Here is a 27,962-nt window from a genome sequence, read left to right on the forward strand (position 1 = left end):
GCCTCCACCTCCTCGCAGCCCAAAGTGACAAAAGCGGCGGCGGCGCCGCGACCCCGGGACCGGGACCGGGGTGGGGACGGCGAACCCGAGCCCGAGGCGGCGCCCGAGCCGGGTGAGGCCCCCTTTTCCTCCGCCGACCCCGCCCCGCCGCGCCCGGGCCCACCCGCGGCCCCCACCCCCCCCCCCCCTTCCCCCGCCGCAGCGGCGGGCCCGGCCGGGGGCCGCCGCCGTTCCAGGCCCGGCACTGACGGGGGAGGGGAGGGGAAGGGAGGGGGGGGGCCCGGTGGAGGCCGCTGTCGCCGAGCCGCCGCCCTCCTTTGTCCGTGCCCCGGCCTCGCTTTGTTCCTCACGGGGGCCCCGCCATCCCCTCGGCGGGGCCCCCAGGCCTGGCCTGGCCGTTCGCAACGGGCCGCGCCCGGTTTCTGTCACTGCTGGGGGCAAGGGCGGGGGTGGGGGGCGGGGGGGGAAGCCTTTCCCTTCCTCTCCGCCCCCCCGGGGCGGGGGGGGGGGGGGGCACACGATCTGGGGTAGGGGGATGCAAATCCCGGCTGCGCCCTGGCACCGCCCCGGGGTTGGGAGCGGGGCCCGGGGAGCCCGAGGCAGCCCCCAACCCGCCCCCTGGCCCGGGCGGGGCTGCCAGCGGCCGGCCCCCCCGCGGGGAGCTGCCACTTTCCCTGTCCCCTCCCCTTAGGCAGCTGCCACCTTTCTGGTCCCCTGCAGGGAGCTGCCACCTTCCCCATCTCCCCACCCCCGCAGGGACCTGCCACTGGCCCTGTTCCCCTCCCCATAGGGAGCTGCCACTTTCCCTGTCCCCCGTCCCCCCCCCCGCAGGGACTTGCCATTTTCCCTGTCCCTCTCCCCGCAAGGAGATGCCACTTTTATGCCCTCCCCCCACTGCAGCGACTTGCCAATGTCCCTGCCCCCCTCTCTGCAGGGAGCTGCCACCTTTATGTTTTCCCTCCCCCCCCGCAGGGAGCTGCCACTGACCCTGTTCCCCCCCCGCCTCCAGGGAGCTGCCACCTTTCCTGCCCTCCCCCCCCCCCCCCCCCCCCCGGAGCTGCCACTGTCTCTGTCCCCCTCCTCACAGGGAGCTGCCCCCATCCATCCATCCATCCCACCAAAGAGAGATGCCACCTTTATGTCCCTGTCACCCCCCCCCCCGGGAGCTGCCACCTTCATCTATGTCCCCCCCCCTCTCCAGAGAGCTGCCACCATCTTCTCTGAGGGCACTGCCACCATTTCCCCCCTTCGCAAGGAGCTGTCACCATCTCCCCTCCTGCAGGGAAATGCCACCATCCTTCCCACCTCCCGCTGTCCCCAGGCTCCCCCAAATCCCACTGGCAGGTCACCGCTGTCCCGGTGGCATGTCATCTGCCACCGGGGTGGGTCTCCCCCTCTGAAAGCCCCCGCCAGCCCCGTGCAGAGCCCTGTTCTCCCCCATTCTCTGTCTGAAGCTCTTCTGGAACAGCTTAAACCTTTGCTACCTCCTGCCATGGATCTGTCAGCTGCATCATCCCCGCTGAGACTCTGACTCTTTCTTTATCTTGGCAGTCCTGGCTCCAGAAGAGGAAGAGCTGGTGGCCATGGAGGTGGGTTCACCCCCTCTCCCGAAAAAAAGTGCTCCCGCTGGGCAGATGGATCAACCCCCCACCAGGATAGGGACCAAACTGTCTCCTGAGCCACCCGGGAGCAAACCAGAGCCTCAGGACTCCAAAAGTGAGTATTTTGCCTGGCTTCTTGGTGTCTGCAACAGCCCAGCACTAAGTTTTTGCTGTGAGGAGAGAGCGGGCAGCCTGGCAGGTGTTTATTTAACCTGATCCAGGAGGATTTTCAGGTTGTTTTGCTTAATTAATCCTTTAATTAAGATGGTGGCCACGTAGTACTCCGGTACCACTGGTTTACGTCGCTTTTCTTTCCCCAGTGCCAGCAGCTTTCCAAAGCTTGCTGGGACCAATGTGCACTCCCTGTTCTCCTTAAACCACCTCAATCAGTCCTTCCTCTCCTAGTTAACGACATTTCCCGAAAACAATCGCTTTGAGATCCCTCTCCCTCCCTAGCTTGGCCTTGGAGCCTGCCTGTGGCTCACCAATTGCAGGCAAGGCTTCCCAAAACACTCTGGAAAACATTCTCAAGCAGGAAAACTGGTCTCCTTCCACCCCAGCGCAGTGATCCTTGTCCTCCCCCAGCTCTGTTCGCTCTTCCCTGCTTTATTCCTGCCTGCGCCGGGGCACACGGAGCATCTTATTGTTCAAAATTAGGGTTGGGGTGGGAAAAATCCCTTGGGGGGGGCAGGGGGGGAGAGAAACAGCGTTGCTGGGTGCTGCTCCTTGTGCCTCCTGCCGCAGCCGTGCCCTGATTTTTGTTTTTCTTTTTCCTCTCTTTTTTTTTTTTTCTTTTTCTTCTTTTTCTTTTTAGCCCAGAACCTTACGACGTGCGAAGTGTGCGGTGCCTGCTTCGAAACCCGCAAAGGTTTATCCAGCCACGCCCGTTCTCACCTACGGCAACTTGGCGTAGCTGAATCGGAGAGCAGTGGGGCTCCCATCGATTTGCTTTACGAACTGATGAAGCAAAAAGGCAAACCCGACGGCAGCCCCATGTCTCCCACCCTTGGCAAAAAATCCGGTTCCCCCAAAGACGCCGCCACCGGTTCCCCTCGACCCACGCTCCTGGCGCTCGGCAAGGCCAGCGATCGCCCGCTGGATGGTCCCGTAAATAAAGCCATCAAATCCCCTCCCGGCTTCTCGAAAAACCTCTCGCAACCGGGATCCCCCATCCTGAAGAAGGTGCCACCTGCTCTTTCGGGGTCCCCGTCTCCGAAAAACCCCGAGGAGAAGAGCTCCAAGCTCTCACTGAGCCCTCTGCAGAGCTCTCCGAAAGCCCAGTGGCCGCAGGCAGATGAGGAAGGACCACTCAATTTAAGTGAGTTTTTCTTTTTTATTCCTAATGTTTCCCGTTTAGAGGAGAAATTCCCATCTTCTCCCATCCTGTGCTGCTAAGCTGGGTGTCCCTTGGTGTTGGGAGGGCAGGAGCCGGTGTTTGGCAATGGCCAGGCCGGGGAGATAATGTGCCACTTGGTTGTGACTAGTGGAGGTGACAGTCTTCCCTGCCTGGGAAAATGGGCATTTCCATCGGGATTTCAGGAAAACTGCTGGCTCTCTGCCCTCTGAGCTTTTCACATCTCTCTGGCTTGCTTCTCTCACCTCCCTCAGCTCCTCTGGGCTGTGGTTTGGCCAGTGCGGAGCACCTTCCTGCGCCGTGGCTTGATCCGGCACAGCCAGCTCCCTTCTCCCAACAGAGCCTGGTGGCTTTGGCCAGCATCAGCCCGTTCCCTGTTGCCATTCCCACCGCTAGATGTGCTCTTAGGACCGCAGCCCTGGTCCTGCCGTGTCCCTCTTTGTCCCCAAGCTCCCTATGGGTGACGTTCCGACACCTTTGGATCGAAATGGTTTTCCTGGCAGCAGACCTGCCTTCTCCCAGCGTGCCGCATCTTGCCGGGAACGTCTTCATCAACACTTCCAAGGGCTCTTTGCCTCGTTAGTTCTTCATCCTCATTCCTGGGCTTGCCCAGCAAAGCCGTGCCACCACTGGCAGCGCCCGCAGGCACTTGGCCATCCCCGGTGGGAACTGCGGTGCGTTTGGGGGTCGTTCCATGGGATAAAGCAGAAGACGGCATCCCAGCACGTGCTGTATCCGCTCCTCCCCTTGTTGCAGGAGTGGCTTGAAGACCTGATATCCCTCCAGATCCCCACGCCTGGGGATTTCCTAATCCTGTCAGGTTTCTCTGAGCCGCGTGGTTATAAAATTGCTCCGTCCCATCTCCCAGCTCACTTTTCATCAGCTGAAAAGCTCCGGGATGGCAGAGCAGGATGCTGGCGGGTGCTGGGACAGGCGCCTGTGGGTTTGCTGGAGTGGAGATGCTCTCCGGGTGCTGCTTCTCTGCCGGTGGCAGAAAACGCCGATTTCGGCCCCGGCTCATCCTTGCAGCTGACTTGGAGCAGCAACAGAAAAGCGCTTCCCGCCTGTCCCGTAGCCAGCATGGGAATTCCTCTCGGTGAGGCTGCTAATGAAGCCGTAGGAGCAGGCAGGCCCTGGGCTGGCAGAGTCCCTGGCATGCTGCGGGCTGCGGCAGCCAACAGATCCGAATCTGCGGCGCAAGGGATCGGTTGATCACCCTCATTTCCCTTCTGCTGGCTAAAAACCTAAAGCCCCGGCCGTGCCAGCTCTCAGCCAGGGCTGGCCGCGATGCCTCTGCTCCCTCTCCGTAGGTTCCTTCCCGGCATCACTTCAGTGGTGCCCAAAATCCCAACTCAGGTTAGAAATGAACGGCCCCGACCTCCCCGGTGAGCGCTTCCCACCGGCAGGGACGGCTGGACAGCTGCCTGCACCCATCTCCCCTCCGCCTGAAATGATCCCAAGCCGCTGTGGGGTTTGATCCCAGTTCCCAGGCAGGGATCTGCCTCTGGATTCCCCATCCTGCTGCAGCGCGGGTGGTTTCTCCTTCCCCTCCGCAGCGGGAAGGCAGCAGGGACCGGGGAAGTTGCGTTTCTCGCCCGCTATATCGTGGGGCTCAGGCTGCAGCTTGTTTGCCGTTGTAAAAGCTTTTCCTGTTTCATCTTCCTCCTCCTCTTCATCATCCTGCCGGGAATCGCTGCTTCCCAGAGGCAGGAATTGCCCTGGCGTGAGGGCCAAGCGTGCAGGGCCGGGATGAGCCGGGGTTAGCCAGGATGTGCTCGCTTTAGGCACGCAGTGTTTGTCCCGGTGCCACTGGCTCCACGGTGTCCGGGAAGATGCCGCAGCGCAAGCAGGACTTGCAGCTTCCAGGGTCCACAAGCATCCCCGTTATCCCAGTGCTCCGGACCACAGCTTTGCTGTTGGTTGCACTGGGAAGCCCTCCCGCTCCCCGCAGCCCCCAGCTGTTGCGTTTTCCTGGGGAATCCTGATGGATTTGAGCCTGCTTCCAGTTTTAGGCTGGGATTGACTTTGGCACCGTGGGCTGCGCTCCGCCGTCAAACAACGCCGATCTTTCTTCTCTTTCTCCCTCTCTCTCCCTGCAGCCTCTGGGTCGGAGCCGGTGCGAGATATCCGCTGCGAGTTTTGCGGCGAATACTTCGAGAACCGCAAAGGTTTGTCGAGCCACGCTCGATCCCACCTCCGGCAGATGGGGGTGACCGAGTGGTATGTCAACGGTTCACCCATCGACACCCTGCGGGAGATCCTCAAACGGCGAAGCCAACCGCGGAGCAGCGCCTCAAATCCCGCCGGTCCCGGGCAAAAAGCCATGGCCAAGACCCTCCTGGGCAGTATGGGATCCTTGGAACCACGCGGTCCCGGAGAGCTTCACATCCCCACCCTCCCCAAGAAGGTCCAGCAAGCCGGCAGCCCCCTGGGGCAATCTCCTACCTCGTCCCCACCTCCCACCGCCCGGAAGATGTTTCCAGGCCTTTCTCCTCCCTCCTTGCAGAAGAAACTCAAACAAGATCAGCTGAGGGTGGAAATCAAGAGGGAGATGATGTCGGGAGGACTCCACGGAGAACCTCACCCGTCCGACCGAGCCTGGTCCCCGCGGGAGGAGATGTCTCCCTTGAACCTCTGTAAGTCCGTGGCCGTCGCCTTCCCCACTCCCTCCGCGGGGCCGAGATCCCTCGGGAACAGGGATCCCCTCTGGCTTTGGGAAGGGCTGAGGGCTCCTCCCGGTGCTTGGGGGGAGCCCACATCACCTTCCGCGGTAGGGGAACCCCAGCTGTGGCTGGCAGGGAGCAGCACGGAGGGATTTAATCCTGATCCTTCTCTCTCCCTCCTCCCCTGTCTCTTCCCCCGCAGCTTCCCGAGCTGACCCAGTGCGAGATATCCGCTGCGAATTTTGCGGCGAATATTTCGAGAACCGCAAAGGTTTGTCGAGCCACGCTCGATCCCACCTCCGGCAGATGGGGGTGACCGAGTGGTCGGTCAACGGCTCACCCATCGACACCCTGCGGGAGATCCTCAAGAAGAAATCCAAACCTTGCGTCATCAAGAAGGAACCTCACACCTCCAGCATCGAACTCCCCAAATCTCTCGGGGAAGAAGGGACGGACCCCAAGGCCTCGGGAAAAATCCTGCAGGGAATGGCCCTGGCATCCCTGGGAGGGCGGCCAGGGAAGCCCAGCCCGGGCAGCTCCACCTTGAACCGGGAGATTTCCCTGTCGCCGCTCACCGGTAAATCCCAGGGCGCTTTCCTGACACCGCTGGCGGCCAAACGGCCGCTGCAGGACGAGCGCCTGGGCCCCCCTGCCGACGGGAAGCACAAGGCGTACATCCCGGCGGAGCTGCCCTTCAAATCCAAGGCCGTGCACGACAAACCGGCGCACACATGTGAGTGGGGGGAGAACGGGGCCGGGGGGAAGCCCCCCAGCCCTGGGGGGGGAAGGGGGGGTGTGGATTTGTGGGTGCAGAGGAGGGAGGAAGGAGCAGGGATTTGGGATCGTGTGGTTTGTAGCTCGGGATACAGAGGAGGGAGATGGGAGCAGGGATTTGGGATCGTGTGGGTGTTGGCTTTGGGGATGCAGAGCAGGGATTTGGGGTCCTGTGGGTTTTGGCTTGGGGATAAAGAGGAGGGAGACGGGAGCAGGGATTTGGGATCGTGTGGTTTTTGGCTCCTGGGAATACAGAGGAGGAGATGGGAGCAGGGATTTGGGATCGTGTGGGTGTTGGCTTTGGGGATGCAGAGCAGGGATTTGGGGTCCTGTGGGTTTTGGCTTGGGGATAAAGAGGAGGGAGACGGGAGCAGGGATTTGGGATCGTGTGGTTTTTGGCTCCTGGGAATACAGAGGAGGAGATGGGAGCAGGGATTTGGGGTCCTGTGGGTTTTGGCTTGGGGATAAAGAGGAGGGAGACGGGAGCAGGGATTTGGGATCGTGTGGTTTGTAGCTCGGGATACAGAGGAGGGAGATGGGAGCAGGGATTTGGGATCGTGTGGGTGTTGGCTTTGGGGATGCAGAGCAGGGATTTGGGGTCCTGTGGGTTTTGGCTTGGGGATAAAGAGGAGGGAGACGGGAGCAGGGATTTGGGATCGTGTGGTTTTTGGCTCCTGGGAATACAGAGGAGGAGATGGGAGCAGGGATTTGGGGTCCTGTGGGTTTTGGCTCAGGCTACCAGAGGAGGGAGGCAGGAGCAGGGATTTGGGATCGTGTGGGTTTTTGGCTTTGGGGATAAAGAGGGAGATGGGAGCAGGGAGACAGGAGCAGGGATTTGGGATTGTGGCTCGGGATACAGAGGAGGGAGACGGGAACAGGGATTTGTGGTCGGAGCTTCTTCCCCGACCCAAATCAGCTCCATGGTGCCGCCTCGCAGTTGGCGCCGGGGGGATCATATCCATCCCAGGACCCTGGGGGGGGGGGCGCAGCTCCCTGCCCCTTCCCTTGTCTTTCCCGCTGACCCCCCGGTGCCTTGCCCCCTCCCCTCCCCCCAGCCAGTGAAGCCTGCTGCGAGCTCTGCGGCCTCTACTTTGAGAACCGTAAGGCCTTGGCCAGCCACGCGCGCGCGCACCTGCGGCAGTTCGGCGTCACTGAGTGGTGCGTCAACGGGTCCCCCATTGAGACCCTCAGTGAGTGGATCCGGCACCGACCCCAAAAAGCCGGTGCTTACCGGAGCTACATCCAAGGCGGGCGCCCCTTCACTAAGAAATTCCGGAATTCTTCCCACGCCCGGGATCACGACGGTGGCGGCGCACGACGGATGCCGCTCAGCCTTCAAGGTAGTGGCGTGACCTTTCTGAATAAAGGATTGACGGGAGAGCTGGCTCACGGCGACGCCGGAAAAATCCTGGATGGGGGAAGCGGCGGTGAGCGGCCCATGATCACCTCCCCCCTCTCGTTGGTGAAGGTGGAGGAACATCAACGCTCCAACATCAGCAGTGAGTCGGGGCTGGGGGGGGGGCTCCAGCACTGGCAAAACACCGGGAAAATCCCGGCCCATTCCCGGGGCTTCCTTAGCAGAGACCCCCCCTCTCCTCCTCTTCCTCCCAGGGAGCCGGTTCCCCGGGATGAGGGGGGGCTGCTCCCTGCGCCACGCCGCCTTGGGTGCCCCCCAGCCGGATCTAACCCCCCACCCCATTCCTCCTTCTCCCAGAGTTTGAGCGGAGGCAGGCGAGACCCCTGGATGCCGCGCTCCACCGGGAAGAGGAAGGGGCTGAATTCCAGCAGAAGATGGAGGAGACGCGGCAGCCGCCGCCGCGGATGAGGCCGGTGCCATCCCTGGTCCCCCGCCCCCCACAGACCTCCCTGGTGAAGTTTGTGGGGAACATCTACACCCTCAAGTGCAGGTGGGTCCCCTGGGGAAGCGGAGGGGGGGTTATCCCCCTATCCCACGGGATCCCCAGCGTGGATCCCTCGTTTCAGGGGTCCCCTAAAACCGCACGTCGTGTCCCCCCCGCCCCGAGCCGACGCTGTCTTCCCCCATAGGTTCTGCGAGGTGGAATTCCAAGGGCCCCTCTCCATCCAGGAGGAATGGGTACGGCATCTCCAGCGACACATCCTGGAAATGAATTTCTCCAAAGCGGATCCTTTACGGGGCGAAGCTCCCCCAGCCCCAGACCCCCCCACCCTCGCCGAGGCTCAGTAACGGGAGCCCCCACCCTCACGGTGACCGAGCCGGCACAGGGAAGCGACACCATCCCCCCCCCCTCCCCACATCCACGATTCCTTTTTTTTGTTGTTACTTTTTTTTTTTTCGGGAAAGGGGGGGATCGAGCGCTGCCTTTGCCTCTCCGGAGCTTCCCACTTTGTCCGGGGGAATGAGCTGGCGGGGGGGCACAATCCCAGCTACAAGCACTACATGGATCAAGACAACCCTCGGCGATCGACCCTCGGTGATCCCACGGGAGACACCGCGATCCGGCACCGGATCGGGGAGGGAACAACTCAGTGTCGGTCTCGGGACAGGACGGGGAATTATTCCCCTTCCTCGCTTCCCAAAATCCGTGTGGGTTTTGGTTTTTTGGTTGGGTTTTTTTTTTTAGGTTTTTGTTTGTTTGTTTGTTTGTTTTGATGATTTTTTTTTTTATTTTTTTTTTTTTTTAACCCAAAGAACAAACGCTGTCACCTTTACCGACGGCGATTCGGGATGGAGCCGGGCCGGAGGGGAATTTCAGGGAGCATCCACGTTCCCGGAAAACGCTGTGGATTTTGTATATGACCCTTAGAGTTAATGTATATTCGATTTTTTTTTTTTTTTTTTTTTTTTTGTTCTCTCCATAGGCGATGATAAAATTTAGCCTCGCGTAGATGTCGGAATCCCTCAGTTCCGGGGTTGCATGTTGCCCAAAATCCCCTTTTCCTACACCAAAAAAAAACCTGCCGCTGCTTCCCTCCCGCTTTTCCCACCATCCGGTGGGATTCACACCCCATCCCCCCCCCGCCTCCCCCCCGGCTGCATCCCGATCCACCGGAGAGGAGCAGAGCGGGTGGGAGCTCCAGTGGGAACAGGGAATTCCCAGTTTTCCAGCCAGGATGGGCCGCCGCGGCGCTGGGAGGATTCGGCTCAGCCCCCACCCCTCCCCCAACCCCCCTCTCACTTTCAGCGTTGCTTTATTATTTCTTTATTTTTCCTGGTTTTTCCTCGTCTAGCTCCATAGACCTCCTGACTTTTTTAAACTCTAGATTTGTGTAGAAATAAGGAATATTAAGGAATATTCATTTTTATTTGGAAATCCCAAAACTTCCGAATTTCGGAAGGAATTTTAACGGATAAATTTTTTTTCTTTTTTTTTTTTTTTTTTTTTTTTTTATTTCCAATTTTTTGGGACATATTCTGGTGATTCTTGTACCCGGGAATATGGGACGATGGATTAAATTCTTCTGGAAATGAAGCCGGGAGGAGAGCAGAGTCTCTGGATACCCAGAATGTTGGGATGGGGTGGGGAGTGGGGGAGGTGGTTTTGGGGGGAATGGGGGTGATTTTAGGTCTCAGGGGGGAGGAGGGCAGGGGTTGGGATGTGGGGACGCGGGTCAGGATGGGGACGTGGAGCTGGGATTTGCCTTGACCCCAAGGAAAGGGGGGCACCGGGGCCAGGATGTGACCTTGACCCCTGGGAGAAGGGGATGCCGAGGTCAACTGAGGTCATCACCTCTGGCCACTGGGATCGAGGCAGGGCCGGTCCCAGCGATTGGGGACACCGGGGTCAGGATGTGACCTTGACCCCTGGGAAAAGGGCCGCCGGGGTCAGGCTGGGGTCACGCCGAGGCCACCGCCCCGTGACGGCCACCCCCACGGCAGATACGGATGTGCCCCCGCCCCTCCCCCCGCCGAGCTCCCCCTTTACCCTGCGCCGCCGCCAGGGGGCGCCCCCACCACGAGGCCCCCACGCGGGTGGGTCGCGCGGGGCTCTGGCAGGGCGGGGCCTTCACGGAGGCAGCCAATAGCAGCAGTTGCTGCGGCGAGGAGGGGTGGGGCTAATATCCGCGCTATTGGCGGAAGTAGGGCCGCCCCGGTCTCTAGCTGACCAATGAGAGAGCGCAGCGGGAGCGGCCGTGCCTCCTCGCGGGGTGACCGCCGCCCTGACCAATCAGCGCCTGGCCCCGCGGGTTCCATTGAGGGAGACGCCCGCCGCGCCGCGATTGACACTCGCACCCGCCAATCACCGTGGGGGCCGCCCAGCGGAGGGGGAGGGAGGCGCCGAGCGACACCCACCGACCGCCAATAGGAGCCGCGGATCACACGGGGAGGCCGGACCAATGGCGGCGGGGCGCTGTGGGGCCGCCGGCCAATGAGCGCGGGGAAGGCGGTGCGCCGCGGCCAATGGGGCGGGGAGGCGGGGTCCGCGCGCCGCCGTTGCCGTGTCGCGCAGAGGGAGGCGGCGGCGGGCGGCGGCGCCGCCATCATGAGCTACTCAGGTGAGGGGCGGCGGCGCAAGATGGCGGCGGGGGCGGCCCCGCGGGGGGAGCCGGGCCGGGGCCGGGGGCTGCCAAGGGCCCCGCCGGCCCGGGGCTGGGGGGCGGGGGGAGGCCGCGGCCGGGTCGGCCCCTGGGGGCGGGTGCCGCCGGTGCCGCCGCCGGGCCTGGCTCCGTCCTGGTGTCAGCGTCCCCCAGGGCGTGGGGCGGCTCCGGCCCAGCCCTCGGAGCTGCCCCGCGGCTGCTGCCACCCCGGGACCCCGGCCCGCTGCCACCCGGTGGGGCGTTGGAGGCTGCCGGCCCCGGGGGTCTACCGGCCCCGGGGGGGTGGGGAGCGGGACGGACTCTTTTGCTGACAGAAAAATGATTTATTTTTAATTAATTTTTTAATCAAGCTTCATTGGCTTCTCTCTGACAGCCGCCCGGCCGCGGCTGCTGACAGGGTTTGCTCGTCCGTGCTCGGGTTGGGGCAGCAGCGGCGTTTTTACCTTTTTTTTTTTTTCTTTTAATCTTGATTTTATTCTTTCACCCGCTCCTGGGGTGGCCTCTCCGCTCACCTGTGGAGTGCGGCGGCTGTCGGGGCAGATTTCCCACTGTTCGGTGTCTCCTGGAAGGGGCTTAGGCTCCAACAGTGATGCTGGGCAATGGAGAGAAAAAGAAGTTTAATAAATTAACCTTTCCTACGAGAAAAAGAGTTTCTAATTAAGGGGGAAATCACAGCGAGAAGCTGTGAGGTAACATCGTTTGCCCGTAGCATCCATAGGGATCGATACCTGGATCGATACGAAGGGAAGCCGTACGTATACATACCCTGATTAATGAGGCTGTAATTAATTGGAGAATTAGCGCTGGGGTAACAGTTCCTGGAGCGGACTGTCGGCGTCCCACCCGCGGCTCCTTGGGATCGTCCCATCCCTTCCCATCCCGCTATCTCCCAACTTCTTGCCGGTTTCCCACAAGGGCAAAGTGCAACGACGTCGCCGAGATACGTTTTGCCCCAAAGGGCGTCTGTATGTCAGTCCCGGGATGCTGCGGGTTGGCGGATGGTGGGATTAAAACTTCCCCATCGCGTCCCAGTCCCGCCATTTTAGGCGTTAATTGGGGCGGGGGTTATTCCATGCAAGACCCCTCTTGCTTTCCCGAACGCTTCACCTCTGCTCCCAAAATCCTCAGTCGTGGAAATCGCTCCTGGGAGCTCAGCTTGAAATTAAAACCTGTGGTTTTTTGCCTAAACCAAGCAAAGAATGTAGCCCTTGCGGGGACGTGACGACGTTAAGGTGTGATTTCCTTGCTATTTGGCGCAAGACCCGCGGCTTATCGGGGGCGTCGTTCCATTTTGGCGCTGGGGAACAAGGATCTTTAGCTGCGAACGCCATGATAACGATAGGCTCATCCCTTAATTGCTTTCTGCTCTTTTTCTAGGTTATGGAGACTGGAACTCTGGGACGAACAGAGGCAAGTACAGTAAAAACTGGAGTCATGGTTTAGTACCTTCCACTTCAGATGTGTTTCCTGAGCCAGAGGGGAACACGCTGCCGTCAGTGACAAACAGCCACTGTCCCTGCTGCAGCGCAGACCCTGTGTAGCCTCTTACTGTTCCACCCGCGCGACCATTTTCTTTTTTATTTGAAAAATTTGCCTAGAAGCCAACAGAGAACGTTGCTGCTGTCACTGGTTGCGCGGGAAAACTGTTTGAGGCGGAATCCTTGTTCTTTGGGGTTGTCCCACCCCCCAGAAAAGCCCCCACTTTGCTGCCGCCTGGCAAACCTGCGCAGGTGATGATATAAATTGAGGCTTGCGGAGAAGGAAGAAACAGAAATTCCCTCTCTGCATGTGCCAGCAGCCAAATAAAACGCCTGGGGGAAGAAAAACCTAAATTTAAAGCTGCAGCAGGTTTTTAATTGGCTTCTGTGTTGTTCCTGCTGTGGTTTTTTTTTTTTTCTGTTTATAACAGTTGGGGCCTCCTTAGCCAGAGGAGAAGCCTCTCTGTTGCTTTTTGATATAAAAATTTGTGGGGAAACACGAGGCCGAAAGCATTTGTGCTGTCGGTACTCAGCTGTACCGCCTCCAAAGAGCACAGGTACACGCTGTAGCATCGTCCCTTTGGATTTAAGTGCTTATAAAGCAGCTTATATAGGTCCTGGTGGAGGTATGTCCTAGCTGTGTTCAGCTGGCCGCCAACAGTTTGTAGCAAACTTAAAACCAGCTGAAAATGGGGGTTCCAGATCTCTGTTAAGCCAAAACAGGTTTTTCTGGAGGCTCTGCCTTGGGCCGTGTTCGTTCCTCCCCGGACAGAGGAAGCTATAAACTATGGCTGTCTTTTTATGGGAATTTTACAAGCAAATCGTTCCCTTAAACCTGTGCGAGCTCAACAGTTCAAAGTTTATAAGCGACTTAGACAGAAATTTGAGTTTTGTTTTATTTTAACTCCTTGTGGCGAATGCTTGGGCCATCTGAATTCGGATTAAAATATTAGCAAAACCGGATAATTGGAAATAAATCCAGCTCTCTTATTTTTGTTGTTCCAGGTTACGAGGGATACAGTTACGGCTATGGATATGGCCAGGATAACTCGGGCAATTATGGATACGGCATGGCCGCTTCGAACTCCTGGGAAATGGCCAATTCGGACGTTGACATGAACCCCGACGGTTCGGGCGGCGGCAACGCCGACGCTGTCATCACGAAAATGAACCAGCGCTTGGACATGGTGTCGCACATGGATACGGACACGATGCAAGGAGGCCACTACGGCTCTGGCGGAGACAGGTGAGCGCAGGGCATGAGGTGAGGAGGCGCAGGAATGATCTGTTGCTTGTGAAGCGTCGTTACTGCTCCGTTTGTTCCTCGCTGGTCTCGTTCTTGCCCTTTCCAGCACCGTGACTCAAGCGAGCATCTGGAGCTGGCTCAGCTGTCCTCCGCTCACCTGCAAATAGGAGCTTTACGCTAAATTTCCATCCGTGTCTTGCAAAACAAATCAAACAATTACAAGGAATACTCTCACGAGCTTACTTGTGTACTTCAGGAGTAGTGCTAAGGAAAACAAAGGACTGAGTTTAAATTACTAATTTTGATGAATCGGTTGGCTGCTGCAGTGAGGTTTTGGTAGCCAGTGTTGCAGTGGATGCTCAGTTCTATGACACCATCAGCGCCTCACTGATCTTAATTAATGGTGAAGTACTAATAAACAAGGTGCTTTCCCCAAAGATTTCTGATTTATTAACATGCACTATGAGTTTTGAGCCAGGACTTGGTATTTCTGCAGGGTGACTACTTAGTCGGGGTTTTTCATGCCTTAAAGAGGTAAAAGGATGTTGGACAAAGCAAAATTCAGGAGTAAATATTAATAAATATGATGTGGCTCTTTGCTGCTCCATTCCGGTATTTCCAAAACAGTAAAGCTCCTACGAAACAGTATGTCTGTGTCTCCTACAAAATAATATACCCATACTTTTATATCAGATTGATTTCTTTTGGTCACTTGCTTGCTTTAAGCACACTGGAATGGGGTTGCCGAGTTGGTTCCCCAGCTTCTTGTCCCTTCAGACATCGTTTTGAGCCTCTCCCCTTTGATTTCGTGTTTCCACTGCTTCAGCACCCCTGCACCATGGTTGGGAATGGGATAGACTTGATTAAAAGGTTAGAAAATTCCCGCTCCGTGCAAGAAACAATGAGAAATGCGGTAAAGAGGAAGATCAATCCCTGGCAGAACGCTGGCTCTGGGCTACAAGGAGCTGCTCACCCTCCAGCTGCTCCGGCTTTACATGTAACCGGACACCGGCAGCTCCTCCATCAGTGCCTGACCTGATTTTTGAAGGCCCAGCGTCTCTCCTTAGATCAGCGGGGTGACTTTCTTCTGACCTTGGAGCCATGATAACATCTTTTTTATTCCCTCCGCTGATTCCTGTCTCCCTGCTCACAAGGTCTCGCTGTCGAGCGCAGCGGCGAGGGGCCGTGCTTTGATGAGGTTCGTTAGTTCAGCGTCACGATCTTTTCTCAAGCACCGGGTTTCCTCCCCGCCTGCCTTGTCAGTCAAAGTGCTGCCAGCAAACGTGCAAAGCCTTAAACTCCAGCACAAAGCGTTTTAGTATTGCAGAATGTAAAGTTCAAAACCCTCCGCTACCTCATTTCCAGGAGGGAAAACTGCATATAAAATGAGTAGGGTGTATGTTGGCTTTCCAGCTGGTAAAAGTAGTTGGTTAGTAGATCGCATACGGAGAGTGAGGAAAGATGAGTCTGGAATAGGTCTTTGGTTGTGCCAAGGTATTCCTTGAGTAGCGGAGGAGTAAATTTTACAGTTCCTGGAAGTATTTCTGGCCATGGTGCAACTTGCTGTGAGGACGAACAACTCTTGGTTTGCTTCAGCTGCTCCTAGAGCTCGTTTGGGAGCAAGGACAAAGCGATGACCCCTCAGCCGGTGAAGGAACCTTTGCTCAGTGTGGTTGGGTGTTTTTATATTCCTTTAAAAAACACTGGTAATTCTGGAAGAAATGGATGATTCGTGGGGCTCCCTGGAGTCGGGGTTTTCTCGTGTCCACAGGTCTCTGGTTCCTCCACCACTGGAACTTGAAACTTTGGAAGTTCTGTCACCTGCTGGTCCCTGTCCTGTCCCACTATGCAGTGAAATGTGTCCTGTGTTGAGGGACGCATCTGCTGGTGGAAAAATAAACCCAGAAATCTCTGCCAGCGGGTTTTATTTCCTTAATCTTTGCTGCTCTGCCTCAGTGGTGTCTCACTGATGTGTCTCTTGCAGGTACGACTCGTACGAATCGTATGACTCGAGGTCTTCAATGAACGACCGCGACATGTACCGCTCCGGCTACGATTACAACGAGTCGGAACACGACAACGATAACGCCTATGAAGGTCACTACGACAGCTTCTATGGGAACCGCCGGGATCAATACCAGAACCGATCGCGGGATAACTTTGGTCAGCGGGGTCAGAACTGGGGGAGAGACGGACGCAATAACAGGCCCATGGCGTCTTCCTACCCCGGGCGCATGGGCGGACAGTGGAACGAGCCTCCACAGTCGATGGGATCGCGAGGTCTCGGTCCCCACGGCTCCTCCAGGCTTCCTTCCCTCTTCTCCCACAATATTATCCCAGAACTAAGCATGTTCCAGGGAATGCGAGGCTTCTCGGGAAATATGCGTTATGGAGGAGGAATGATGAAACAACGAATGAGGAGAAACTGGAAAATGTGGGACTCAGATTTTAAAGTAAGTACTTGCGTGATCTCCTCCCGCCTGCTCGGCTCAAATAAGAGACTTCTTTCCCAACAAACCCACACGTCCTGCAGCAAAGGGCGCCAAAATACACTCTGAGAAGCAAAAATATATAACTCTGCATGTTTTTGGTTTGGTAGCCTCTTTCCTCCTAAGCAGACCGAGAAGGGCGCACTCAATTGCGAAGAGGTGTTGATAGGTGGGGTGCTTTAATCCAAAAATCTTTTGTTTTCTGAAATAGGAGAATATTGCAGCCCTTCACAGCTTAATCTCTTACATGGTAGAGGTGTGGTGGATTATGTCCTTCCTGATCAACTCTGTTTGTCAGAGGCTCGATACAGGAAGCTTAACTTGCTAAAAATGAGTAAAATAGGGCATCGCTGGCTGCGGAGGGCAGCTGCGGGTGTTGCAGGGATCAACCTTTCCCTTCTCTCGCAGCCTCAGAAAAAGAAAATCAAAAAAGATCCCACCGCCAAGAAGCGGAAGCAAACAAACAGCTCCGATGAACCTGACAGCAAGGCGGCAAAGACAGATGGCTCCGATAACTCCGACTCTGACAATGGTAAGAGCCGAGCAGCTTGGAAGTGATATAAAGTTGCTGCTGTCTTTGTTTTTGGTGGAGCTGTCGTGCTGTGCCGTGTTTAATAGGGTGGCAAGATCGTTGGTGACATTCGTTATTTTTCTTTATGCCGACTGTGGTGTTTCTTTCAGAGGAGGGAACGGAAGGAGAATCAGGAGAAAAAGAGGAGAAAGAAGGCTCCAGAGGCGTAAGTAACTCTTGAAAACTACTTTATCGTGACTAAAAGCAGTAGCTCTGGTTGGAGGTGCTGGAGCTGGTGAGGGCAGATAGTAATCCTGAAGCAAGGCAGGTGGCAGAGGCTTGGAAAGCTTGGGGGCAGTGGATGGAAGCAAAATGTTCCATTGAGGGAAGTGTGGGTATTGTTGGGGCTTCCAGCAACACCCATTGGCCACAGTGTCACTGCGAGATGCTCGACGGTGTCAAAATGCAGCAAAAGATGCAAGTGCAAAGGGCTTTAAGTAAAGAAAAACCCCAAATCCATTACCTGCGATACGGAGGAGCCCAAAGTGTGGCATTATGTTGCCTTGCTCTAGACGGGGACTGAAGGCACCTCCCCACCGGCGCCCTTCGGCTCGGTGGGGGCAGAGCTCGTGGGTGCGAGACCTGCAGGTGTCGCAGAGGCATCTCCTGCAGAGCGAGCGGGTGCGGTGCCGGGTTTCCTGGGGCTCAGGGAGCGTGGAGCAGCCGGATCTGACGGAGCTGTTGCTCTTCCACGTGGTGCTGGGGGGGCCTGGGAGAGTTTGGGAGGCAGCAAAGCCGGTGCAGATGTCAAACCAGCGCCCAGATGTTCGCTTTCTCTAGGTGGTTTTAACTTCCCAACGTTGCATTTTTAGGAAGGGGAAGATGAAGAAGGAAAAGATTCAGAGAAAGGTGAGTTGGCGCTCATGACGGCTCGCTCGCGCTGCAAAGCTCCACGTGGAGCATACCCCCCGCCCCCAGCATGGCCAGAAGAGATATTTCCAATTAAATCCGACGAGTTTCTTCAGGCTCTTTCGGTTGTTGGACTCCATCTGCCTTGTGGCTTTGCTGTTCCTTCTGGTTCGTTGTGTCTTGACCTGAGCTAAACCTCTGCACCTTGGGGAGGGGTGATTTGGCTTCGGCGCAAGTCCCCTGGGGATGCTGGTGCTGTGATAGATGCCAGAGGTGGGGTCCTACAAGCGAGAGCAGCCGAGGCTCTTGCGTGTGCGGCTCCGGTGGGATTGCATCGCTGGCGGAGAGGAGCGGGAGGGCCTTTCCCAGGGCACCGATTCGCTTGCTGCTCAGGATAAGACCTGTCGGATCTCTGCTGACAGGGGGGACAGGGGACTAGCTCAGCGGTAACGTCTGCATTTAGTCGGATGGATCCTATCCTTTGTGTCTGCTCAGGGATAGGGAAATGCGGTAAAATCCCTGCTAGGGAGCTGGATCCCTTGGTCCCAGGATTCAGGGAACCAGATTTAATTTCCCACTGTCCCGTAGACTTGACTTTGGGGAAGTTGTTCAGGCTGCGAAGCGGGATGGAGCTTCCCGGCTTGGAGAGACGGGACTGGTTAGGGAAGCACCGTGATACCTGAAGGGCGATGCCTGGGTGGTCCGGGCTGCCCGTCCCACTGCTGGGCAGTGTAAATTTGATCCTGGGATGCACCCTCAGGTATGCCAGGGTGGGCAGACAGAGAAGCAGCTTCTCTGTCCCAAAAACAAATGGTGTAAACTTTTTCTGGCAAGTTTTATCGCATTGCCAGTTCATTTGAAGCTGAATAAATCAGTTTGGGTGATACTTTTTTTTACAAATCTTAACTAATTACAGGTAGTGGCAACCAGTAATTAAAATAAAAAGCTGGGAAACCACGTTAGAGTCTTTCTGCCGTGGTTTTCCCCTCTGCCCCCCACCCAAGCTTGTCCCAGCGCGGCTTTTTTGCGAACCCGGGGTGGATGACGCTGTTGTGTAAAGCAAAAGTTTCTCTGTAGTGTCTTGACTCTGCGGCGTCTCTAGGCTGTGCAGGTCGGTTGGGCTGACAACTCAACTCGTCCAGGGAAATTCTCTTGAATCGGGTGGTGTCCTCGAGTAGTGCCCTGAAATCCAACCTGCTTTAAACACTTAGGTGCTTTAACAATTCAAGAAGAGATCAGTCAAATCAAACGCAAATTGCAGGCGGGCAAGAAAACTCAAGAGAGGCAAAAGAAGAGGCATCGGGATCGCATGGTAGAAAGGTAACGTCTCCTATTTCTTTTTTTTTATTTATTTTTTAGTGATGTTGCTTTCTTCTCTGGGACTGTAGTACTTGCATCCTCTTTTTCCCAGTTGTCCCAGTGTTTTGTCTCCCTCGGAGAAGCTGTGTTGCTCTCCTGCTGGTTATCTCACTGCCCGTGCTTAAAAGAAAAATAGGAATGGGAAAACCTCTGGGAAACATCCCTTTAAGCATTTACAGGTTGGAGACTTCCAGAAGTTTATCTGCCGCCCCTTAAACAGAGCAAGGGGGTAGATCCAGTGAGGAGGCGGTACCCAGCGGAGCAGGAACAGATTGGTTTGAGTATAATTTCCCTTCGCCTGACTCTCTCAACAGGATCCAGTTTGTCTGTTCGTTATGCAAATATCGGACCTTCTATGATGATGAGATGAACAGTCACCTGGAGAGTAAATTCCATAAAGAACACTTCAAGTTTGTCGGAACCAAGCTGCCTCAACAAACAGCTGATTTCCTGCAGGTGAGTCTCTGGTTCCATTTCTGCCCTCTGGCTTTAAGAGTTTGGGGTTGTACGGGGTGGATTTTAGTTTTATTTAGGTTTTATGTTGTTGTTGGGTTTTTTTGAGATGCTGTAAAGCTCCTGGACTGCCTCTCTAAGTAACTGTCTTGGAAACTGTTAGAAAAGGTAGAGCAGGGTTGAATTAAAGCATCAGAGCTCTGCCTTGACTACCCTTTGCTTTTGAACGGGTTGTTCAACCTCTCATCTCACTGGTTGCACTGGTAGGAATTGAAGCACTTGCCCACTGCAGATTTTGATGGCCAGAGTACGTGACTTGCCCTGAAAGGCAGCACTACCCGCAGAGCAGTGCGTGGTGGGACTTGTAGGACTCTTCGGATGAGCACGCTAAGAGATGCACCTAAAAGTTGGAGGGTAAAAAAAAAATTAATGTGAAATACTCTGCCCTACAGGAATATGTTGCTAATAAAACTAGGAAAACTGAAGAGCGTCGTAAAGCGATCGAAGACATTAACGCAGTTATTCAGCAGATTTATAGGGACCAAGATCTTACACAAGGTAAGAGTTACTCCCTGTGTGCGTGCAAGAGTTCCTTCGTCGTGTGTCAGCTGCCTTGTCAAATCTACGAATAGTAAAAAGTAGTAAAAATAATAAAAAGGTGGGTGGGGGGTGGAACGTGCTGGTGTTGCTGCAAGCGTACACCTGTGTGTTCAGGTGCACCGTCAGCCACTCGAGGTTATTACCCTGCTTTGTGGACGGTATGCAAACGATTAGCTGGCTGAAGAGGGTTTTTATTTTATTTTTTTTTTCCAAACATGTAGTGCTGATGCAGCCACAGCTCGCGGCGCTCGTGGTTGCGGTGTGTGGCCAGGCTTGTATCTGGGCTGCTGGTGTTCTGTGAGCGTGGCTGTCTATAACGCACGCTCCGCTTGGGTCCTCACCTGCTGCCTGGGAAGGCTGTTTTGATGCCAGTGGAAGGGTCAGAAGAGAGTTTGGGGGGGTCGAGGAAAGAAGAGGCACCTGGGGGGGTCAAGAAAAGAGTTTGTAAAGCAGGCTGGGGTAAAATCTGAAACATTAGCACAAATCCCTGGATTATTTTCCAGTTAATACCGTTTTTTATCTTCTTTTTCAGATGTTGGCATGGAGCATTTTATTAAAAAGGTGGAGGCAGCTCACTGTGCTGCCTGTGACCTCTTCATCCCAATGCAGTACGGCATCATCCAGAAACACTTGAAGTCACTCGACCACAACCACAACCGCAGGGTGAGTGGGCAGCCTTGGGGGGCTTCGGCGGCGATAACAGGAGCGCGGATTTGGATGGTTTTAGTTCAGGTGGAGAGAAATTTTCTTCGTTGTCTTCGGTACGTCTCTCCACAGAGTCTGTGGTTCATTTTGATGTCCTTGTGTCACCAGAAACTTTGCCTTTTGCAAAAGCCTGGCCAACAAGGTGTTAGCGGAATTAAAGCACCTTCAGCAAAGCCTCTTGCCAATCCCCAAATGAAATCTCCCATCTCCTGCCCCATTCCTTGTGAAATAAACAGCTTTGTGACTTCCCCGCTTCCACATACGTACAGGGTGATTTTGTTACAAGCTTTAGTAGGCCCACAAGCAGCGATCCGAGGTGATGGCTGTCAGACGGCTGCTCTTGCTTGGTATAAACCAGACCCATCAGCACGCGACCGTAAATCTTGACGTGTCACTGTGGCGATGGTGAGTAGGCTGCGGTACCATCTGCAGCGCTCAGCTGTCCTGTGCTCCCTGCGCCTCGGCAGGATCAAAATGCACTGTCGTCCAATTTTACTCCCTGGAGACTGAAATACAGAACAATTCCACTGGTGGAAGTGGGTGAAACGACCCACGCAGCTTTTATTTGGCTGCCTGATGCTTTTCTGAAGCACAGAATTTGGGGCACATGCAGAAAATAGCCGATTTTTTAAAATACCTAAGTATGCTCTGTAGCCTGTCATCCGCTGCTGAGCTGTGACTAATTAGTGGCCTTGTAAGTTAATTCAGAATAAAATCTACGGGCATTTTGTTGTCCTCTTGTACAGGCTATGATGGAGCAGTCCAAGAAATCATCACTAGTAGTTGCGAGGAGTATTCTCAACAACAAACTAATCAGCAAGAAGCTGGAGCGGTACCTGAAGGTAGGTGTTTGTGGAGCAGCTTGGTAGGGGGTCGAGCCAGTAGCAATATCTCGGTCCTGTAGGAGTTTCACGGTAGCTGCCGCTGTCCACTGAGGGCACTTCCTAGCTGATCCTGGAGGGGATCTGGGGGAGATTTTGAATAATATATCGGATTTCTACACTGCAGATGACTTCATCTGTCATCTCCTGCCCCGTATCACACTGAACCCTGAGCAAACAGGGTGAGCAAAGCCTCCAGCTTAAACTTTGCCCGCAGACCTGAGCATTGCGCTGTAGCCGCTGATATTAGCATTCATTTGAATTCTTGAGGCAGCATCTGCTCTCAGGAGCTGCTCACTTGACTGCTTCTGGTGCAACCATAACGCTGAACATCTTGGGAGGGTTTCCTGGTGTGAATTCCTCGAAGCAGCTAGAGATAAACTCACAGCAGACCAACGTTTGTCTTCTCTTTTCAGGGTGAGAATCCTTTCGTGGATGACCCAGAAGAAAAAGAGGAGCATGAGGAAGGAGAAGGGGGAGCCAGTGGAAATGTAGAGGAAGGAACAGCAGAAGGAGCAGATGAAAACAAGGATGAGGAGGAAAATCCGGAGGAGGAAAATCCGGAGGAGGAAAATCCGGAGGAGGAAAATCCGGAGGAGGAAAATCCGGAGGAGGAAAATCCGGAGGAGGAAAATCCGGAGGAGGAAAATCCGGAGGAGGAAAATCCGGAGGAGGAAAATAAGGATCTTGAAGAGAACCCAGAAGCAGAAGGAGCTGAAAATGAGGGGGAGCAAGAAGAAACAGAGACAGAAATTGAGGTGCAGCCACAAGCACAGACAGAGGCAGAGCTGGACGCGGAAAATGCAGAGGAGCAGACTTCTCCGCCTGGAGAGGAATCTCTCCCCGAGGAAGAAGAGCAACAGCCAGTAGAAGTTGTGGAAGTAGAAGATGAGGAGGAAGAAAGTGAGGAAGTTGCTGCAGCACAAGAGGATGAGGATGCAGAGTAAACTCTGGAGGGGGAAGCTGATGTGTAAAAGACCTGTTGTATTTTGTTGGGTTTTGGGGTTTGGGTTTTTTTTTTTAAAAAAAAAAAATCCATAACTGTATCTGTGAATTTCATAGCACATGTTTTGAGTTCTCATTCTACTAAACTCACTTAGGCAGTGGAAGCCTTTACCTGTAAAGTAATTTTTTGAAAAATAGAGGAAATTTTTTTTTTACCAAATCTTCATTTTTTTAGTAGCTAGATTTTGTGCGGTCTCTGTTTTTTAGATGGCTTTGTACTAGGAGAATTTCCTTTTGAGCATGTGTGCGAACCAGTACTACTTCACGATCTGGCAAACAAAACCTCTTCCCCTGGAATTGAAACTTTTTTCTATATTTAACAAAAGATGTGGTTTGTCCCCTTAGCCTGTCTATCTGGAAACATCAGAAATTTGGTTTCGAGGGTTTTCATTTCCGCAGCATACGCCGTTAAGGTTCTGCATAACTTCCATGTGACTGTAATATTCCCCCCCCCCCCCGATGTTTTAATTTTTCCTTTTAACGCGGAGCGAAACTTAAGTGGTGTCAGCATCGTATTGTTTGTAAAACGCTTTTATTTTAAAGGTGAATGTTTTGGTGGGTGGAGATAAAAGGACTATCCTGAGATTACCTGTGCTTCTGCCTTAATTTCTGGTACCCTGGTAAAGCTTGGGAGAGGTTGGAGGCTTAGAACTGGTCTACAAACCCCGTGTCTCCGTCTTCTGATGCATTATTTGGGTTTGGCTCGGCTTTCTTCTCTTCATTCAGCACTGCAGATGGAGCCGACTTCCTCGCCTGTGTTAGCAGTAAAGCTGTCATCGGTTAATCATCACCTGGAGTACAGATTCTCCTTCCTGAAATGAGGGAGAAATAAGGAAATTAGTTTCCATGACACCACAGAAGCTGTTCCTGCTACAGAGCGAGGCAGCTGGGAGCTTTCCTGCAGGATGGGTTGATGGATAAGGACATGAATCGCCAGTGTGACACCACGTCCACTCTTAACAAACCTCCAGCTTGGTGTAAACTGTACGAGAGAAGTTTCCCCCAGCAACGGGCAGAAAGGGAGATTGAAACATTGACGTGAAGTCAAAGTGCTGAGGCTGCTCCTGACTTCAAAGCCTTTTGTCCAGCTCCAGTCCCTGGCGGCAGCGACTGCCGGGTGCTTCAGCGGTGCCCGTGGAGTCCTCCAAGGTAAAGGGACTGCGGGGGATGCGATGAGCTGCGCTCCGTGCCGGCAAGATTTATTATCCATGAAACCAGCCAGCTCAAGTCACGAACAGTTTCTCCTGGCATTGCCCGCTCACCTCCCTGAGCGGTGAACCCCTCTCCTGCAGACGGACATCTCAAATTAGTCCTGAAAGATTCTTTGCCAAACATAACGAATAGCCTGAGTCACTAAATACCTCGTTGGGACTGTAATGATGTGACTCGTTCCTTGTGCAGGTGCAGCTTGATCCTGAGGTCAACCCTGTGAGCTGCTGGGTGGCCAGGAGTCGGCTTCCGGCTTTTCTGTGGGTTTCATCGGACTTTTGGGGTGGTTTGGCATGTTAATCCCGATGCCCAGCTCTCAATTTGATACATATTTAAGCTCAGAGCGACATAATTAGCACTGAGTGCCATTAGTGCGCCGTGGCAATGAACCGGCTGCCTTGCGGGGGTGCTGATGGCGCTTTAGGGCGATGGGGAGATGATTCTGAAGGCTGTAAAAGACAAGAGGAGGGTGCAGGGTTAGAAAGTCGCCTCTGAAGCGTAATCTTCACACATTTTTGCTTTGGAGGCAGACAGGCGTGCAGCTAGCCACCATCGTCTGTTCAAGTTTAGCTTGTGCCAAGAAAAAGTCTCGATTCTGTTGCCTCCTTTTACAGCTGCTGGTTTTTCCTTCTTGCTCAGCAGTTTTGCGGTGATTTCCAGGTTTCCTCCTGCTTTTCTCTGTAGAAACTCGCAGACCCAGATAGAATTAGCTGGTCCAATCCTGATGAAAAACAACTGGGCTTGGCTTTGGTGGAGCGTTAAGACGTCCTCTGCTTCTGTCTTGCCGCATTAGAGGAGGATGTTTTAATCGGGGTGGATTTTCGGAAAGTGTTACAGGGCAATACCTTTGGTTTAAGGTTTACTTCAGCAAATGGAGATTCAGTAATTGGGGTAGGCTGCCTGTAACCTTAAATATCGGGTCCTGAAAGCGGTGAGGTCTCCATGAGCCAGCCATTCTTTTTAAAAACAGCCGAACCCCACCTTTATTTGTAATAGAGCTACACCTTCCTTCTACCTTTCTGCTTTACTTCCGTACTTCCCCATTTCTGCTGTCCTTATTTCTTTTAACACACCGTTAAACCAGCTCGAGAAACGCATTTTGAAAAGAAGGGCCGCTGAGGGGTGCTGGTTGCGTGTGAAATATGCTGCCTTTCCAGCTGGTTTTTTTGGGAGGAGGTTTTTCACCCGGTCAGCAGGGACGGCGGCTCCTCTCATCAATCCACTTTTGCTCGCCCCAGAAGCGTTGGCATCAGTCCAGATATCCGGAGAACTTCTACCAGGGAACAGCGAGTGGAATTGGAGCTGCTCGCTGCACTCCGTTATCTTCTACCTGTTGGTTTTTTCCCTACCCTGGTTATTAACGAGGGGAGGGCAAAATCAGCTGTCAGACTGAAAGAAAAATTTGTAATTAATTTCCTTCTTGTGTAATTGGGGCAGAGCCTGAGTGAGGTTACCTCGGTCTTCCTGAAGGTTGGGCTGGAAGGAACAGCTGGCCTTCTCTGGGCACAACCTGCCTTCCCCTTGCAGAGGTGAATTTTATCCCTTCAACAACGGCTTTTCAGGTCAATTAACAGGCCCGTTGAGCGTTTCGGACACTCCCCTGTGCCGTTCTGCCAAGCGTTCTGCCGAGCTTTCTGCCTTCTGGTGATGGATTAATTGTACAACAGCCCTTCCCTTGGACTCTGAACTTTGTGTTCCCTTTCAAACAAAGGGCTGGCCGAAGAGCAAGTCCTGGAGAGGCAGCTGGTGCGTGCACGGAGGTGCTGAGCCCACACCGCCATTTGTGCTGCTGTATTGATGAGGTTTGGGCTCATCCAGCTTCTCAGGAGCGTTTGGGGTTCGATGGCTGCAGTGTGACGGGGTCTCAGACTCAAAATACTGATGCGGGTTTGTGTTCTGGGTCAAAGCCCTTGAATTAAGTGCAGATACATGAGCGCTGAGCGTTTCTATATGTAGCATTAAGGTTTTTGCGGCTCTGTGCTCCTCGAGGATGCAGGCAGTAAAGTCCAGACATCTGAACAATTAGTCACGCTAATTAAAACCCCTCTCAGACTGCTCAAAGCCGAGCAAGGTGGCCCTCAGTCTGCCCGTGATCCGCAGGAACATCCAAGCACCTCATCCCCAGCGATGCTGTGGGCTCAGAGCATGTGAGGGGAGGCCAGGAAATCAACCGGGAAGGGCTCAGAGAAGTCAGCGGGTGCTAAAATCCTTCTGTGCTAGCTTCCTTGTAAACCCTTTCCCTGAACAAACTGTCTCCTAAGAAAATTGCTGCTGAGTAAGCCACCGGGTAGAGTTCACCGCTGCTCCTGGCTGCTGAGAGGGATGGGCTTTAGGGCAGAGGTGCTGCACATCTGGCTGTTGCTCGACTTACACCTGTTGTGATGGATTTTGGATCCTGCCACTTTTCCCCAAGGAAAGGTGAGCTAAGTTACCGCTTCAGCTTCCTTCCCTCCAAGCTCCATGTAGCTTCTAGCCATATCCTGCATCGATTCATTGGGAGAACACATGGTTAAGCACTGCAATTTCAAATTCACGTGGCTCAGCATAAATATGGGTGGGTTTTATTTTCCCCGGAACATCCTCGTGCCCACCACAGCTACTGCGATACCTTTGGCATTGACCTTGGCTGGAGGGGTGGTAGCAGATTTAATTTGTATTTTCTGATTGTTCAGCCAAGATCTCAGCTTCTGCTAATGCTCTTGGGTATTTTATCATGTTAGTTAATAATAATTATAACCACATGCACCACTCAGCTCCTGACTGATCACCCCTGTGCCTGATGCAGCTTGCTTTTCTCTAAAGCAGTATTTTTGTAGCACCTAAACAAGATGGATCTGGGGAAGGGCTTGCAGGAAGAATCCAAGGAAAGAAATCACAGGTGGTTTTGAGGCAAGTGTTGGGGTGTTGCGGAGCAGACAGCCCCATGTCCCAGCAGGATTTCCTGCGGGTGTGCCTGGCCTCAAAGCTCTGCTTCCTTCCGAGGTCTCTGAGGCCATGGGGAGCATCTCACAGCAAGTTCTAGGGTGCTCGAGCTCACTGGGGTACCTATCAGTCATCAGCAATTAAAGACAGCTGGTAGGACTTGTTTCTGTGGTGTTACATATAGAAATGCACTGATAACGCAGCATGGCGGCACTGATTTAACTCCTTACTCTGATTGTGAAGTTGCCCACAGCTTCATGTTCATTTATTTAAATAGTTTTAGCTGAGAAACACATGAACAAGACTTTAAATGGTATTAAATGGAGGACTTCTTTCAGGAATATATTGCCCAGAGCGTCGTTTTATAGTCTGAATGTTTCCAAGCTAGAAAGCTGTATGTAATCTATAAGTACTTCCCTAAGGTATGGAAATAATTGTAGTAGGATTCTGTGAGTCTTCAATCAACGTGCTGAAACAGCCACTCATTATGAACACAGACCGTAAATCCTCCCTGTTTCCTTCTAGAATGAGGAAATCAATTTATCTCAGCTCTAGTACCTGGCTGCTGTGATGATTTCCAGATTTAGTGGGTAAAGATTTCCTCCAGGTGCCACCAATCCATCTTCCACATCCCTCAGGTGACCCTACAGAAGCAGCTTGGGTGTTTGTTCAGCCCTTCTGTCCAAAATTATTAGGGTTCTCTTTGCTGGGTTCTCTATTCCCTGGGAATTTTCCTAATTATGTTCAAAAACGTTACCAGCCTGTTCTCGGGCCGTTCTGGCATTTGAGAGTGCTGGAATAACCCTCTCTGCTCTTGGAGCTTTTATTCTATTCCCCCCAAAGCTATCTCACAACTCTTCCCCTCCTGTTCCATCTCCTCCATCACAGCGTCCAGGCGTTGCTGCTGCAGACTGGGAATATCAAATGAAATCACCAAGCAGCAGCAGCACAAACCGAATGCGGTTGTTCCTCGCACAACTGAAAACTGGACTTAATGGGTTTAAGTGGATTGAAATAATAAAATAAAAAATTCCCTCGAGGGGCAACATGCATGGCTGTGCCACAAAACGTGCTTGTTTTGGGGGAGCATCGTTAGCCCTCACCCTAATTTTACCCTCCAAAGGAAGGATGGTGACCTGATGCTCTTACTCTATCAATGCTCCCCTCTTTCAGCACGAGCTGTCGCTGCTCCCGTTTTCCTGGCTCTCCCACAGGAATACAAGATTTTTTTTCCCTCAATGTGCATCTTTTCCTCCAAGCTCCATTGATCGAACCCTGCTGGAGC

At 54.0% G+C, this 27,962-nt stretch overlaps 2 protein-coding genes and 1 long non-coding RNA gene across 4 annotated transcripts in view; 2 read left to right on the top strand and 1 right to left on the bottom strand.

Annotated features, from left to right (window-relative positions):
* The window catches only part of WIZ (WIZ zinc finger), a 62,143-nt gene extending 52,299 nt beyond the window's left edge, over window positions 1-9,844 (top strand). The window contains 7 exon segments of the mRNA XM_037407086.1: window positions 1,552-1,716; window positions 2,416-2,919; window positions 5,055-5,591; window positions 5,821-6,351; window positions 7,448-7,891; window positions 8,107-8,299; window positions 8,439-9,844. Coding sequence (XP_037262983.1) covers window positions 1,552-1,716; window positions 2,416-2,919; window positions 5,055-5,591; window positions 5,821-6,351; window positions 7,448-7,891; window positions 8,107-8,299; window positions 8,439-8,598 — 2,534 coding nt within the window. The 3' untranslated portion in view covers window positions 8,599-9,844.
* An 882-nt stretch (window positions 9,845-10,726) lies between these two features.
* On the top strand, window positions 10,727-23,131 carry AKAP8L (A-kinase anchoring protein 8 like). 2 transcript variants are annotated; one of them, XM_037407111.1, is made up of 13 exons: window positions 10,727-10,868; window positions 12,288-12,320; window positions 13,394-13,634; window positions 15,619-16,087; window positions 16,532-16,655; window positions 16,805-16,860; window positions 17,507-17,543; window positions 18,755-18,863; window positions 19,217-19,358; window positions 19,808-19,913; window positions 20,488-20,618; window positions 21,407-21,502; window positions 21,958-23,131. In XM_037407111.1, the coding sequence occupies exons 1-13, from the start codon at window positions 10,742-10,744 to the stop codon at window positions 22,486-22,488; spliced, it is 2,202 nt and encodes a 733-aa protein (XP_037263008.1). In that variant the 5' UTR covers window positions 10,727-10,741; the 3' UTR covers window positions 22,489-23,131. The 2 variants fall into 2 exon arrangements, with proteins under 2 accessions (XP_037263008.1, XP_037263009.1); XM_037407112.1 differs by lacking the exon at window positions 10,727-10,868 and adding an exon at window positions 11,020-11,661.
* On the bottom strand, window positions 22,691-27,660 carry LOC119156803. Its single transcript, XR_005107292.1, has 2 exons — window positions 23,512-27,660; window positions 22,691-23,358 (listed from the first exon to the last, which is right to left on the bottom strand). It is a non-coding gene; the product is annotated as an uncharacterized LOC119156803 (long non-coding RNA).
* Window positions 27,661-27,962: the final 302 nt, after the last annotated feature.

This window comes from Falco rusticolus, chromosome 13 (assembly GCF_015220075.1).
Source record: "Falco rusticolus isolate bFalRus1 chromosome 13, bFalRus1.pri, whole genome shotgun sequence".
NCBI lineage: Eukaryota > Metazoa > Chordata > Aves > Falconiformes > Falconidae > Falco > Falco rusticolus.

Excerpts from the sequence above, each read along its gene's own strand:
- AKAP8L (XM_037407111.1), top strand. The coding sequence starts at position 10,742 with ATGAGCGCGGGGAAGGCGGTGCGCCGCGGCCAATGGGGCGGGGAGGCG. Across the intron at positions 16,656-16,804 it reads TAACTCCGACTCTGACAATG|AGGAGGGAACGGAAGGAGAA; the intron begins GTAAGAGCCGAG and ends TGTTTCTTTCAG. Across the intron at positions 20,619-21,406 it reads ACCACAACCACAACCGCAGG|GCTATGATGGAGCAGTCCAA; the intron begins GTGAGTGGGCAG and ends CCTCTTGTACAG.